The sequence below is a fragment of the Citrus sinensis genome, chromosome 5 (genome assembly GCF_022201045.2).
Source record: "Citrus sinensis cultivar Valencia sweet orange chromosome 5, DVS_A1.0, whole genome shotgun sequence".
In the NCBI taxonomy this organism is placed as follows: Eukaryota; Viridiplantae; Streptophyta; class Magnoliopsida; order Sapindales; family Rutaceae; genus Citrus; species Citrus sinensis.
The window spans coordinates 37,941-53,885 of NC_068560.1; the positions used below are offsets into that span (position 1 = coordinate 37,941).

The 15,945-nt window shown below is 41.7% G+C and overlaps 1 protein-coding gene across 6 annotated transcripts; it reads right to left on the minus strand.

Annotated features, from left to right (window-relative positions):
• Positions 1 to 5,052: 5,052 nt before the first annotated feature.
• LOC102625034 (extensin-like) lies at positions 5,053 to 15,490 on the minus strand. 6 transcript variants are annotated; one of them, XM_052442558.1, is made up of 6 exons: positions 15,285 to 15,490; positions 15,015 to 15,135; positions 13,219 to 13,290; positions 13,022 to 13,124; positions 12,419 to 12,492; positions 5,053 to 11,455 (listed from the first exon to the last, which is right to left on the minus strand). In XM_052442558.1, exon 6 carries the CDS (start codon positions 7,039 to 7,041, stop codon positions 5,896 to 5,898), a length of 1,146 nt encoding a protein of 381 aa, XP_052298518.1. In that variant the 5' UTR covers positions 7,042 to 11,455; positions 12,419 to 12,492; positions 13,022 to 13,124; positions 13,219 to 13,290; positions 15,015 to 15,135; positions 15,285 to 15,490; the 3' UTR covers positions 5,053 to 5,895. The 6 variants fall into 6 exon arrangements, with proteins under 6 accessions (XP_052298518.1, XP_052298515.1, XP_052298517.1 ...); XM_052442555.1 differs by having other exon boundaries at positions 13,219 to 13,294; XM_052442557.1 differs by having other exon boundaries at positions 14,992 to 15,135.
• Between the last annotated feature and the right edge of the window lie 455 nt (positions 15,491 to 15,945).

Here is a 15,945-nt window from a genome sequence, read left to right on the forward strand (position 1 = left end):
GTATTCGGGCAATGTAGCATGAATAGTGTTCCGAGTTCAAATCAATGTTTCGAAGACCAAACGTACTCCGAATTTTCCAAACAGCATATCAAATCGAAGAGAATTGAAAGGACAATGTGCTGGAAGGGGTGGTGTACATTAACTCGCCGAAAAAATATCTGGAAATTTGAATCAAAGTTTCGGCATGACTGTAGCAAGTTGAGAGAAAATTCTACTGTAGCAAATCAGCGTTTTTTTGTTCCTATTACCCAGTATACCGTGATATCTGACTTCTGGCCGTTGGGAGTCATGGGTACAACTTCTCATACTTTGCAGCCCAAAGTGGGCTCAGATATGACTCAGGATACCCATGTGGATGATATTCGTCCGTTGGGGCCTCCGGCTTTACGGGATATTCCCCACGCTCCAGACCTGACACCAGAGCACTCGAGTTTGGCTATTCAGATCGTGGATTCTGGGTCTCCGATCACTATGATATTCCCCGTCGAGGCAGATGTCCCCGACGCTGCAACCGCTCCAGACTCGACCGACATTCCTCCTGGTGATCTTGACACGACAGTTGTGGGCTATAACACCCACTATACCGATATCCCTTCTAAAGAGGAGACCAGCGATGATAAGGACCGCTGTGACAATTCAAATTCTGAGACTGTGGAAGATGCAGTTATCAAAAAATTGGGCAACCAATTTTTTATCAGATGTACGGAGGGTTTTATTGAAGTTACGCCACGGAAGAACTTCAAAATTAACCGTAGACGCCGGCGATATTGATTTCTATCTTCATTATATTATGTATTTTGATTATTTTGTTGTTGTTTTGCTCTGGAGGTTTGGTCCATGCCCCCCCCCCCAGTATTTGTATTTTGTTTTCGTTCTATCTACTGGTAGGGGTCCCGCCTAACCCCCCAACTCCTGGTGATTTTTAATAAAAAAAAAACCCTAAACCCTAAACCCATAAACCCTAAACCCTTAAACCCTAAACCCTAAACTCTAAATCCTAAACCCTAAACCCTAAACCCAACCCTAAACGAAAAAACGCTGATTTGCTACAGTGGCATTTTGCTACAGTATCATATTCTCTCAACTTGCTACAGTAATGCCGAAACTTTTATTCAAATTTCCGGCCATTTTTCCGGCGAGTTAATGTACACTACCCCTTCTAGCACATTGTCCTTTCAATTCTCTTCCATTTGATATGTTGTTTGGAAAATTCGGAGTACGTTTGGGCTTCGAAACATTGATTTGAACTCGGATCACTATTTTTCGGGCAAGTAAGCATAGACCTCCCTCTTAAACACACTCACATTTCATTGATCTATATTTCCGTGTGTTTGTTGGTGATTTTTGTGTTGATTTGAGTGCCCAAACAAGACTTGAATTGTCGGTTCACTATTCATTAAATAGTGCCGATCACTTAATCTTAGATCCGGCCAAATTTTCGGTAAGTGATCTCTCACCACCCCCACCAAATTGTTCCACTCTCACCGATTTATGTTTCCCTACCTTCCATGAGAGTTTTTGTGGTGATTTAAAGCCCCTACGTCCTTTTGAAGTTATAGTTCACTATTCCTGCTACAGTACTGTTCTTCATTGCTACAGCATCGGTTCTTCGTGATACAGTATCCGTGATCGCTACAGTGACTGTTTATGCTACAGTGTCTTCGGCTATTCACAGAATTGGTTTTGTTTGGTGATTTGGTGCATTATTCTTTCGGGGTCTCCCGTTACGCAACTCAGCCCGAATGGCTTCTCCGGCTATGGCCGGTGGCCATCCGGCTACTTCATTGGAGTTTCCACCACTCCCGTCATTTGCTCAAATGGCGTCAAAACCGCCCACTGCTCAACCCTGCAAATCTTTTGTGGATGTCACTACTGGATCCCAAAGAACTGATCCGGCCATCGCCTTCAGGCAATCCTCCACCCATAGAGGCGAACCTGCCATTTTTTTCACTGAGGAAGAAATCAACATCATGGTCGCACCATTCAAGCTCTCTTGGTTGGTAAGCTTTCTTTCGGCCGCCCTCCCTTTGATGTTATCCGTAAATTTTTTGTGGCATTAGGCCTGAAAGGAAACGTTGAAATCTCCTTATTGTATTCTCGCCACATCCTTATCCAACTTCACCTGGAAGAGGAGTACACGAGAATTTGGTTCCGCCAATCCTGATTTATTGATGGCAGAGCTATGCGGGATTTCAAATGGTCCACAACTTTTCACAGCTCTGAAGAGTCGCCGATTGTTCCGGCCTGGGTATCTTTGCCGTTTTTACCGATTCACTACATCATATGCAAAGAGGCTTTGTATTCCATTGCTGCTACCATCGGTAAACCTCTACGAATCGATCATGCCACCGCCTCGGTCAATAGGCCTACTGTTGCTAGAGTTTTAATTGAGTATGACATTTCTAGACCTTTATTGAAGCGTTTATGGATCGGGGAAAAAGACACTAGCTTCTGGCAGTACATCACCTTCGAAAAAGTGTCTCGTTATTATGCTACCTGCAAGCACGTGGGCCACTCCGATGACACCTGCTACATCAATAAACCCGAGTTGCGGAATGCAGCTCGTGTCGGTCCAGTTCAGCAAACTGTTGTTCCTGATGGTGATGGTAACAAGTCCAAGGTACCTATGAAGACTCCATATGTTCAGAAAGCTGAAAACAGAAACCAAAACACAGCAACAAATGAAGCGACAACTCACAGTGCTCAGGATACTTCAACAGTTGCTTCTCCAGTTGTTCATGATGTTCGTACCACCAATGCAGAAACTAGTGAAGCACCAAACGGGGTTACTACTACTAAAGCGACTCACGTTATCAGTTCTGATCCTCTTGTTGCTGCTGCTGTACCTCCTCCGAGCATAGTCACTTTACCCTCAGTTGTGCGTGCTTCTCCTAAGCGCACGTGCACTGATCTCGTTCCAGTTGTGGGCAAGACGGATAGTGGGTTCAGTACACCTGTTGTTACTGCTGCTGGTTCTATGGACACCACTTCTACACCTACTGACGCTCTTGGGCTATTGAACAGTTATTTCGGCCCTTATATGGGAATGATTGGCGGTGGATTTAGTTCTCGTGATGCTCCGTATGATGATGCGTCGCTTTGCACTCTCAATACCCAATGCACTGATTTTCCTGTGGTATCTCCTGTAACCAACAATTCAAAACATAGAATTGGAAAGAGTCATCGGATCGAGGATTACAGTAACTCCAGTGACGAATTTTGGGGTGATGACCGCTGTGGCAATTCAGACTCTAAGAAGATGGAAGATGTTGTTATCGAAAAATTGAGTGGCCAAAGAATTATCATTTCTACGGAGGGTTTTACTAAAATTACGCCACGGAAGGGTTCCAAAATCAATCGTAGACGCCGGCGATATTGATATTCTATCTCCACTATAATATGTATTTTGCTTGTTTTGGTGTTGTTTTGCTCTGGAGGTTTGGTCTATGCCCCCCTCCAGTATTTGTATTTTATTTTCGTTTTATCTACTGGTAGGGGTCCCGCCTAACCCCCCACCTCCTGGTGGTTTTTAATATAAAAAAAACCTTCAACCCTAAATCATAAACCCTAAACCCTAAACCCTAAACCTTAAATCCTAAAAACCCTAAAACCCTAAACCCTAAACCCTAAAACACTCATTTCCGAACCACCCACAACACCCATTTCCGAACCACCAACAACACCCACTTCCTTCATCCTATCAAAACTTCGCCAACCGGCGATGATTACCCACCCCGAGAATGATCAGGAAAAAGTGGTAGAAAACCAAAACACCTCATCCCTCCGTCCAACTCCATGCTCGGGTAACATTAATAATGTTCAAGAAAGTGGCCGAGAAGAAAACCAAAACAACTCATCCCTCCGTCCAAATCCTTGCTCCGGTAACACAAAATGTTCAAGAAACTGGCCGAGAAGCAACGATTGGCGAGAATCACATCCAAAACACCATGCATGGCGGCCAAAACCCGTCCTCTCCTATCCACGGTTGCTCTTCCAACTGTGAGCAAGCTCCACATGGTGAAGTTGCCACCGCACCCCATGTTCAAGCTCAAAATCATCCCAAAACTTGTGCAAACTGTGATCAAACCACCACCTCCGTTCATAACTTTATCCAAACCGAGCTTCACTCACAAATGAAAAATGTCTCTCAAACTTTGGTCAAACAAAATCATGGCCACAACTCCCCCCCACCAAGCCTTGTCACCCACTCACCAAAAGCAATCCCCCACCATCCATCACTCATCATCTTCTCACAACACACACTCGAATTCCCAATTCAAAAATTCTCTTACACATATTCCCACACCCCACCAAGCCTTGTCCCCCACTCACATCAAAACACCCACTCACACCTCTCCCAATCATTCGGCAAACCCAAACCAACAACCCACTCATCACATCCACTCCTCCACCACCCTTTCACAAATTCATCAAACCGTGGGCCCTACCACCAACTCTCATTCCACTGATATATTCCTCCAATAAATCTTGTCTCCCACTCATCAAACCTTATCGCCCATAACTCATTCTTTTTCTTCCAACATTACCCACCATCAAAAAACTCATTCGGCCACTCCCCTCCCCCCTATAATTATGTCTCCCACTAACCACAATCCTCACACCCCTCAAAATGTCGTGGGCCCCACCACTACATCTCACCCCATTAACTTATTCCCCGACCAACCTTTGTACCCCACCCAATCCATTACCCAACACATGTCATCCCCCACCCATTATCTTTTTCCTTCCACCTACACTCCCACTAATACCCACAAATTTTTGTCCCACTCATCCCAACACCAAACACGTGGCCTCACTCTTTCTCCTCAACCTCCCACTATCACGTTTTCCCCCAATACATCCTTACTTCCTACTAATTCCCACCAACATTTGTCCCCCACCCAACCCAACATTCAACCTGTGGCCCCCACTCATCCTCCACATCCCCCCATTCCCACGTTTCCCCCAACCACATCCCCCCACCACTCACATGCTCCCCCACACCACATCCTCTCACACCCTTCATACTCTTAACTCCTAACCATTCCCAACCCGCAAGCCCAAAACCAACCTCAACCCATTAAATCTTAAAAGCCCAACCTTCGATCGCCCACACCGATCCGAATCCGAGGTAACAGAGGTTGGGTGACATCATGCTCTACTAAAACTCTGGCTACAGATGGCCGAGATAATGAGGCAGTAGCTTGGTCAATTCGGAGCGGCTTACCAATGGCTGATGCAATAGAAAATAAAGCTTCTTTGCATTACACAAAATGAATCGGCAAGTACGGAAAAGAAATTCATACAAGAACAATGGGCGACTCCTCAGAGCACAGAAAGTTTGTGGTCCATTTAAAAATTCTCATGACACACCCATAAACGTATCATATCTGCTTAACCCACAGACGGGTGTAATCTTCCTCCATATTCAACTTTATTAAAACATGACGATTGTCCAAAAGAGAAATTTGAGATTTTCCATTTAATCCCAATTATGTAAAAAAAATTCAAATTAATTCCATGCGAGGTCGGTTGTAGGAAAACTTACCGACCAATGTCAATTTGAATGGAGCGGCCATCGCTTGGACTTCGTCAGGGGAAAAATGCACGCTCAGCTCTCCCTTGAAAGTAGAGACAATTTTGATTGGAACCGCAGGCGGTGTGGGTCCGTTCATAATTTCAGCAAAAGATTTTTTAATCGGTCCGTTGGAGTTCAAAACTGATGCGTAAGTCGGAACGGAAGGATGTTGGACTTGGTTTTGGGCTGGAGGGTTTGAGATGGAAGGTTGGGCTTTTTGAGATTTAGTGGGTTGAGGTTGGTTTTGGGCTTGAGGGTTGGGAATGGTTGTTTGGGCTTGAGGGGGTAATATTGGGTTGGTTGGGTTTTGTGGTTGGTTAGGAGTTAAGAGTATGAAGGGTGTGAGAGGATGTGGTGTGGGAGAGCATGTGAGTGGTGGGGGAATGTGGTTGGGTGAAACGTGGGGATGGGGGGATATGGAGGATGAGTAGGGGCCACAGGTTGAGTGTTGGGTTGGGTGGAGGACAAAAGTTGGTGGGAATTAGTAGGAAGTAAGGATGTATTGGGGGAAAACGTGATAGTGGGAGGTTGAGGAGAAAGAGTGAGGCCACGTGTTTGGTGTTGGGATGAGTGGGGGACAAAAATTTGTGGGTATCAGTGGAAGTGTAGGTGGAAGGAAAAAGATGATGGGTGGGGGATGGCATGTGTTGGGTAATGGATTGGGTGGGGGACAAAGGTTGGTGGGGTAATAAGTTAATGGGATGAGATGTGGTGGGAACCACGACATTTTGAGGGGTGTGAGGATTGGGGTTAGTGGGAGACATAATTAGAGGGGGGAAGGGAGTGGCCGAATGGGTGTTTTGATGGTGGGTAATGTTGGAAGAAAAAAAATGAGTGGTGGGGGATAAGGTTTGATGAGTGGGGAACAAGATTTGTTGGGGGAATATATTAGTGGAATGAGAGTTGGTGGTGGGGCCCACAGCTTGATGAATTTGTGAAAGGGTGGTGGAGGAGTGGATGTGATGAGTGGGTTGTTGGTTTGGGTTTGCCGAATGATGGGGAGAGGTGTGAGTGGGTGTTTTGATGTGAGTGGGGGACAATGCTTGGTGGGGTGTGGGAATATGTGTAAGGGAATTTTTGAATTGGGAATTCGAGTGTGTTGTGAGAAGATGATGAGTGATGGATGGTGGGGGATTGCTTTTGGTGAATGGGTGACAAGACTTGGTAGAGGGAGTTGTGGCCGTGATTTTGTTTGACCAAAGTTTGAGAGGCATTTTCCATTTGTGAGTGAAGCTCGGTTTGGACAAAGTCATGAACGGAGGTGGTGGTTTGATCACAGTTTGCACAAGTTTTGGAATGATTTTGAGCTTGAACATGGGGTGCGGTGGCAACTTCACCATGTGGAGCTTGCTCACGGTTGGAAGAGCAACTGTGGATAGGAGAGGACTGGTTTTGGCCGGCATGCATGGTGTTTTGGTTGTGATTCTCACCAAGCGTTGCTTCTCGGCCAGTTTCTTGAACATTTTGTGTGTTACCCGAGCAAGGATTTAGACGGAGGGATAAGCTGTTTTGGTTTTCTTCTCGGCCACTTTCTCAGCCACTTTCTTGAACATTATAAATGTTACCCGAGCATGGAGTCGGGAGCATCTGCCTCGACAGGGAAGATTATAGTGATCGGAGACACAGAATCCACACTCTGAATAGCCAATCTCGACTACTCTGGGGTCGGGTCTGAAGCACGAGGAGAAGTTCCTGGAGGAGGGGCCTCTGTTTCCTTACTCTTGTACGAGTTGGTTTGAGTAGCCCTGTTGGGCCGTCGGGGACGAAGTCCAAGATTAGCCACATAGCACGTCTCAGCAACATGGCCAAAGTGCTTGCAGGAAGACACGGTGTTGCCACCACAACCTCGGCCTAGGACAAGACGCTCAAAAAAAGCCCTCAACTAATGACCAACAACACACAATCCGGATGCAACTCATCCCCATTCTGAACTACCTACAACACCCACTGCCTCCATCCTATCAAAACTTCGCCAACCGGCGACGATTTCCAACCCCATGAATGATCAAGAAAATGGGGTAGAAAATCAAGGTCAAGGTAAAAAAAACTCATCCCTCCATCCAACTCCATGCTCGGGTAACATACAAAATGTCCAAGAAAGTGGTCGAGAAGAAACAATTAGAGAAAATCATGACCAAAACAACATGCATGGCGCCAAGAACAATGGCAAGCACGAGAGAAAGTAGAAGAAGTCAAGGCACACCGTTTTAGGGTTGAGGGTTTAGGAATTTAGGGTTTAAGGGTTTTAGGATTTAGGGATTAGGGTATTATGGTTTAGGATTTAGGTTTTAAGATTTAGGGTTTTAGGATTTAGAGTTTAGGGTTTTAGGGTTTAGGGTTTAGGGTTTAGGATTTTATCATCTGTGAATGTTGGAGACTTTCGGAAGGATTTTCTGGGTGGGTTCAAACTCTTGATAATTTCTTCTTCAATGCGGTGACGACAGTTGCCATTCCTGAGAGCAAAGCCACTTGGGAACGAAAAGATTATTTGTGCCAATTTACTGTTCACGTCCAAAGCTTCAAGCACGAGGGCGCACGAGGATGTCGCGAGCTTAGGTGGGAGAGGATGTTGTGGACCGCCCAAGTTACTAGCCCAATTGCCCACTATTTCGGGCTAGAGAGCCCAAGACAAGACCAAGAGTGCTATCTTGACCCAATTCTGGAAACTTTTAAGCAACTCTAGCACATTTGAGCTTGTAAATATCTAGAATACTTCATACATTTCCAGTAAAATGGAAGAATTCTGTAGAATCTCAATGGAAGAATTCTGTAGAATCTCTAGAGCTTAGAAAACCTTCCCTATAAATAGGGTATGACATTTAGCATTTGAACAACAAGCTTATAGTAAGGAACTCAAGCATTCTTGTAAGCTCTCTTGTAATCTCTCTTGTAAGCAATACAAGTTTCCTTATTCGACTCTCTTGCAAGCTCTCTTGTAAGCAATACAAGCTCTCTTGTAATCTCTCTTGTAATCAATACAAGTTTCACCAACTTTGACTACATGCAATTATGCTCACATTTCTCTACCAACGCCAATCCACCCACACCAATTTTCCACACCTTTTGACTCCCAAAATCATTTGTCCCCCACTCACCATATCCACTCATCTCCCACCCACTAGAACTCCCACAACACCCTCTCGGCATCCCAAATTCAAAATACCCATGTTCGCAATGTCTTTTCCTCCACCACCCTCTCACAAACTCAACAAACCGTCCACCACTATCTCACACCCCACTCCCCACTAATATATCCCCTCAAAAACTCTTATCTCCCACTCAACACATGCCATCCCCTACTACCCATTATTTTTCTTCTATCATTATTCACCCTCACAAAACCCAATCGACTACTCCCCATATTAATGTCGTACCTTCCTCTTCCCCCCACTCATTATGTCCACCACTCCATCACACCCCACTAATATATTCTCCCATCAACTTTTGTTTCCCACCCATCCCAACACCCAACACATGTCATCCCCCACCCACACTCCCACTGCCCTCACTCCTCCACATGCTCCCACCAACACGTTTTCCCCCACCACACCCTCACATGTTTTATCCCACCACCAACCACGAAACCCAACCAACCCAATATTACTCCCTAAAGCCCAAACCCACATTCCCAACTCACAAGCCCAAAATTTGGAAGAGAGTTATGGGTGTGATTGCATTTGGTCAAAAATTGTAAGAGATTTTCTAGATTTTTGCATGTGAGTGGGGTCAAACTAGTTGTCTTAGTTGACTTTTTATTAATGTTATTTGCGGAGCAAACCGCGGCCAGTCAAGGGTCTACTCATAAATTTCATGTTGACCATTAACGATGGCTGCAATGTTATCATCTGTGAGTTGTTTTTGTACTTGTACAGGGGCTGTGATAGACAGAACTTCTAATTCACCAAATTTAGCTTAATCATAGTTGGAGATGCAAGTTTTGGCAGGAGACGAAGGGGTTTTAGCCATGGCTTTCTTCGAGTTCTTCCACTTCCTCTAGTGATTGGCCTTGGTCTTGGCCTCCATGCATGTTGTTTTGGTCACTGTATTATGCCATTTTTTTTAGGACCAAAGCTGGTTTTTTTTGCCAACTTTATGTGGCTTCATGAGGGGATAACTTATTTGTTTCCTCACGACGTCTCTCTTCGTCATCTTAGCCTCCACGGATGCTATTTGCATGCACTAAAAATTCTTTACATATTTTGACCAAACACAATCATGCCCATAATTCTCCCTAACAAACTTTGTCTCCTGCTCATCAAAAGCATTTCCTCATTATATTTTCTCTCACTCACCTCAATTCTCACAACACTCATTCGGCTATTCAAATCCAAAATGCCTCAAACGATGTCGTGGGCCCCATACACTCCCTAAATGTTGCCAAAGCCTGCATCTCTAACCGTGAACAAGCTAAACTTGGTAAATTAGAAAACATTGCAACCACCGTTAATGGTCAACATGAAACTTCCGAGCAGACCCTTGATTGCCCGCGGTTTGGTCCTCAAACAGCATCAACGAAAAATCAACCAAGACAACTAGCTTCGGCCCCACCAATATGCAAAAGTCTAGAAAATCTCTCACAACTTTTGACCAAATACAATCACGCCCATAACTTTCTCTTAACTCCAGCACATACATGCCAACTTTCGGCTCATTCTTCATCTTAACAAACTTTGTCTCCCTCTCCTTACATGCACTGCCCCACCACCTATCATTTATCTCACTCACATTAATCATTCATATTCTAATCATACTACCTTGTCTTTTTCCCAAGACTTGAACAAAACTCATTCAGCATCCCTCCAAATTCCATCCACTTTATATTCTTCTCATAATTCGGCCCTCACCACCACCTTACACTCTTCACATGCTTTATGTCACAGAATGAGTTTTATTGCGCAGCAACCTATGCGGCACTTAGCCGACTTCTAGCACACAAGTCGCTAAGTAAGCTTTTCCAAACTTCTCAACTAGTAAAGCAAGAATGCTTTGTGAAAAATGCTAGAGAGAAGAGAGCAATGTGGCCAAAATATATTTTATTACACAAAAAATAAATTGCAAGAGAGTTTTACAAGAGAGCTAGAGAGCTTGTGTGTATGCTTGAGTGTTCGTGTGTGTGGTGTGGTTGGTGAGCTTAGTGGGCAAACTTTGTCTCCTACGCATCAAAAGCATTCTCCTGCTATCTTTTCTCCCACTCACCTCAATTGTCATATTTATTCAGCTATTCAAACTCAAAATACCTCAAATGATGTCGTGGGCACCATACTCTCCCCAAATGTTTCCACTATTCACTCAAAATGTCATGGCCCCCACCACCTCCTCACACCTCACATGCTTCGGTTTCGGCTTCCCGCCAAGGCATTATCCATTCTGTTACTGGTTTTCAATGGCGTCAACTTCCATTTACTTATCTTGGGTCCCGATCTTCACATGGTGCCTTAAGATTTTCCACTTTGATGACATGGTTTGAAAGGTCAGGGATAGAATCTCCGGCTGGACTAACTGTCTGCTTTCTTTTAGGGGGAAGCTGATTCTCATTCACCATGTGCTATTCTCTATGCCTTTGCATCTGTGTCATGTCTTTCGTTCTCCTGCGACAGTAGTTCAACGCTTAGAGCAATTGCTCACCCAATTCTTATGGGGTGATTCTGAGGAAAGGCGTCGGATCCATTGGTGTAGATGGCCGAAGGCTTGCTTTCCAGTAGACGAGGGTAGCCTCGGCTTATGGTCCTTTGATGATATGGCAGAAGCTTTTCATATCAAACTTTGGTAGCGGTTTCGTCAGTAGCGTTCGTTATGGGCTCCCTTTATAAAGTCCAAATATTGCATATCTGCACATCCGAGTCTTGTCCATTGAAAGTCAGCCAAAAGAGAACTTACCTACAATGGATAATTTAAATAGTTCTGCCATGAATCAAATTTCTTCAGCTGAAAAAATTACTGCAGATTCACCTCGGACTAAAGACATCGGCTCGATTGGAATTAGCCTAGTTGGAGATCCAATTACAGCATCAACAAATGATTTTTGAGGTCGTGGAACAGTGCTGGGGTTAAATACAACAACTGGATTGACAATGGAGGCATAGGAATTTTTGGTCAGGTGGCAAGGATTTTTTTTCAATATTTTGAGTTTGATTAAAATTGGTTTTGGGTTATGGGTTTGAATTCGAGTTTGGGGTTTTGGGTTTGGTTTTGTGTTAATGGGTTAAGGTTAAGAGTGTGGGTTACGGGTTTAGGTATAGATTTTGGGTTGGTTTAAAGCTGATCACGGGTTTGGGTTTGGGTTTGGGTTTGGGGTTTAGATCCATAATAGTTTCGGGCATGGATTTGGGCTTGGTTTAAAGGAAACAAGTTATTAGGGTTTTGTGGAGTTATTTCAAAAATTGACATAAGTTGTGGGTTACTTTTATAAATTTTCTAAGGGGAGCATCAGAAAAAATTTAGTGACACCATATTTTGTCAGTTACTCTCACCTAAGTGATCGGGTCACCTCTTATTTTCAATACTAAGAGATTTTATCATCCAATGGAAAGTTTTTCTATGAAAGCAACTAAAGATTGACATGAGCTTTAAAAGAAAAGGCTCCTTGAGTCAGGATTTTAGGCATCCCTTATTTATATAAATATTAGGATCCCACTACCTTACAATTAATGTATGGTACATCCCTCACATGGATAGTGAGTGGGTCCCACTCATACACTGTTCATGAGTGAGGGATGTACCTTACATTAGTTGTAAGGTAGTGTTTGCCTAAACATTAATACTAAGTTCATTTGAGAGGGATACTGATCACTATCCTAATCTGCTACTGAATAAGAAGAACCTCATCAAGATTGATCTTACTCATGTCCTCCACTTTCTCCAAGTAATCATTGTATTCTTCCAGTGATGGAAAATGCTTTTCTCGTTTATTATATCTAAACAAAAAACAAAATAGTTAGTTGACTGCCTCGAGGATGCTTGACTATACAACTATAAGTATAACGGTAGAGGAGATAAGTACTCAATGTTGCGACACTGATACAGAAAAGGGAAAACACAAACATACACACACATAGAGAAGCAGAATAAGCAAGGTTCTTGAATATGCCCATGGCATTACGTTTTACAGAAAAAAAATAAAAAATAATGAAGAAAGAAAGACTGCTTGATATAAATGATACAACAATAATGCCATATCTAGAAATTAAAACCACATGGCAGATTAGTCACTTTCGAGATTTTAGTACAATTTCAATTAATAAAAGCTTCACTCCACTTCCAATACTGAAAAGAAAGAGTGCAATTTGATGATCAAAGATTCTTTTTCAGCATTTTTCTCGAAAAATTAGAGTTCAAATTCACACAATATCTAAGACATATCCAAACAAAAAAGCTCAACTGGATTTTACTTGTTGCTAATTACAAATCACAGAGAGAGGGCGAGAGAGAGAGAGAGAGAAATACATGCTAGCAATCTTCTTCCTGATTGCCAGCTCCCTGTAGTGAGGATTGGAACTGAAGATTACCATTTTTGTTATCCAGTCAGCCTATTCTTCTCCTTTGGTCCCTTCATTTGAAGCAGCACAATTTGTTAAGAGGTAATTGTGTATAAAAGATACAAATAAGAATGAAATAATTGAGGACATTTGCACTGTGCATACCTCTTCAAAACACACTTTCTGCTGGCAGCACTCAAGGATTTGGCCCACCGAGTTTAAGTATCCCAAAAGCACCTATCTGAACAGTAAATACTCAGTTGTAGGGGTGGGAAAATTTTCTTTACAAAGTGAACCGAACCGAATGGAATCGGTTTTATTAAGTTAAAAACATATCTGCACAGTAAACACTTTCGGTTCGGTTTGGTTTCTTTACAGAAACAGGTCTAAAAACATAACTTAATATGTTTATTAAGTTAAAAACATATCCTCTTCCTGATTGCTAATCACTAACATTTTACAAATTGAACTAAGTGCTGGTATTCTTGAACTATTAAGTTAAAAACAAAGAATTTTAAGGAGACATTTCTCTTGAACTTTTTTTGGTGATTATTCTTAATAAATTAGGGAAGTCAAGAAACCGAGATCAGTTAATCATGACAAGAACTAATTACAGAACACAAAATAAAACCGAACCAAAACAAAAACATTCAAATTCGGTTCCGAAACGATAACCGACTCAAATTCGAAAAACCAAACTGAATAAATTCTGTTCGGATCAGGTTGTCGGTTTGGTTCGGGTCCTTTTTTTTGCCCACTCCTACTGAGTTGGTTTAACAACCAACTAAAAAATCAACAAAACAGATGACGCAGATTTTCTTTTGCAGTATCATCATCATGAATTTGAATATTTTGTTTTCGTTAATCTTGGCACACAGCAGCAACACAATAAACCACCAGGACAGTACACGATAAAGTAATTAACAGATGAGTGTCTCTTTTGGTTTTTTAGTCCATGCTGAAAATCACTAACCCATGAGTGTCTTATTTGAAGAAAGACCATAAGCCATTATTATTATTTTTTTTTTTGGTATAATAAACCTGAATCAGTCCAAATAAGCCCGGGAAGAAAAGTTGGGGTTTTCTTCAAAACTAATAGAGCTTATCTCAACTGTTCAGGGCTTATGGGATAAGTTATAAGACATGGTCTTTGCTGTAGTGATTAAATGCTCATGTAATATTTAATAATGGCCGCTAAACTGATCAACTACCCTAATTATGGCTATAGCCACAATTAATCCTCTTCCAGCTTTCATAACAGAAAAAACTGCAAAGAGCATGTCCATCTTTTCCAGAAAAGAATGCTCTCTGTTTCCTGGTTTAAGTGACAAAGCTTCTGAGGATGGCTAGAAAGAAATACAAAGAAAAAGGATCAACCTTCTTGAAGTTCCTAACTGTGACTTCTCCAAAAACTTTGTAATATCAATAATAATAATGTTTCTTCTTTATTTTTATTTTTTTGCACGCATCGACTGCTCTTTGTTCGAAGAACTACAGAACCTGTCTGTTGCGCAAGAAGCATGAGTACAGGGTACTTTGCATCAGCGGTGGCCGAAAAGATTAGAGATTTTACTGAAATTTAGACAATTTCATTTGGCTTTTTCAATATCAATCCTCACATTTGAGAAGACTATAACAAATCCAGCCAATAAGATGATCAATGATCACCCTATAACTTGAATCTAATTCTTATGAACAACAGAAGAATTTCAATATCAGATCAAAAGTGCCACTTTACGAACAATTTTAACTGAATTCTTCAACATATCAAGACTTCAACATAACATCAATGCGATGCATAAAATAAAATTAAAACATATCACAATTGAACCCACGTTAATCTATCACAATTGAATAAAAAAAAGAAATAAAATCGTTGCTTTAATTGCTTGAATCACTGAATTTCTACCAGCAAGAAAATAGACCCATGACACTGACCCGTAAATGCGGTGGCTTTTTACCCTTCAGTCTTCACTCTTCACAATCGAAGCAAATGGGCAGAGACAGAGCTACAAGTTGTTCTTCATCTTCTACTGAGAACAGCAATCAGCTAAAATGAAACCTCAGCACAGATCTTAGAAACTGAAAAACACATTACAAAATCAAAAACCCAGATTCAGAAAATCTCAATTTAGAAATTCCATATCATAAAATCAAAAAAATTCAAACCAGAAATAACGGCAAAGAAAAAAAAAAGAAAGAAACTGTGGACAAAAGATAGAGAAACTGACCTCAGGTGCGGTTGATGGACGGTGACGGCTACTTATCTCAGATGTGACGGACGGAATGAAGTCGTGGGCTGTGAGATTTGGGGAGAAAAAAAAGTGACGATGTGTATGTAATCCACGATGTATATGTAATTATCATCCGTTCGGTTTCAGTGTTGACTGTTGCTAGAGGTGAGCAAAAAAACCGTCCACTAGAGAAAATCCAACCCTTCCATTCCGACCGGTTTTAATTTTAAAAAATAATCAAAATATATAGTTTGTAAAAAAATTTAAAATATAGGCTTGGTATTCGGTTCACTCAACTGAACCGAAAAATCGAATTATTCTTAAAATTTTATTTAAATAGACACGTGTTAAATTTTAATTGGTTACGTAAGATAACTAAAATAGGCATGCACACACACGATTATAGGTGTATATATATATTTAAAAATTATTGTTGGTGTTTGTTTTTAAATTTTCTTTTTATTTTTTGTTGTAAGTTTTAATTGTTGTTATTTTTATTTGTCTTTACAACATCATGTTTATATAGATAGAGTATTGGAGTTTGATTATGTATTTTGAAATCTTAATATTTCATATTTTGCAAGTACCTTATTAGTAGTTAGTAAGATATTAGTAATAAAATGTGTTTTGAATACTTTGTATTTATTGTTAATAATTG

Bases quoted from the DNA above. Each gene is read 5' to 3' on its own strand.
- LOC102625034 (XM_052442558.1), bottom strand. From the start codon at position 7,041: ATGTTCAAGAAACTGGCCGAGAAGCAACGCTTGGTGAGAATCACAACC.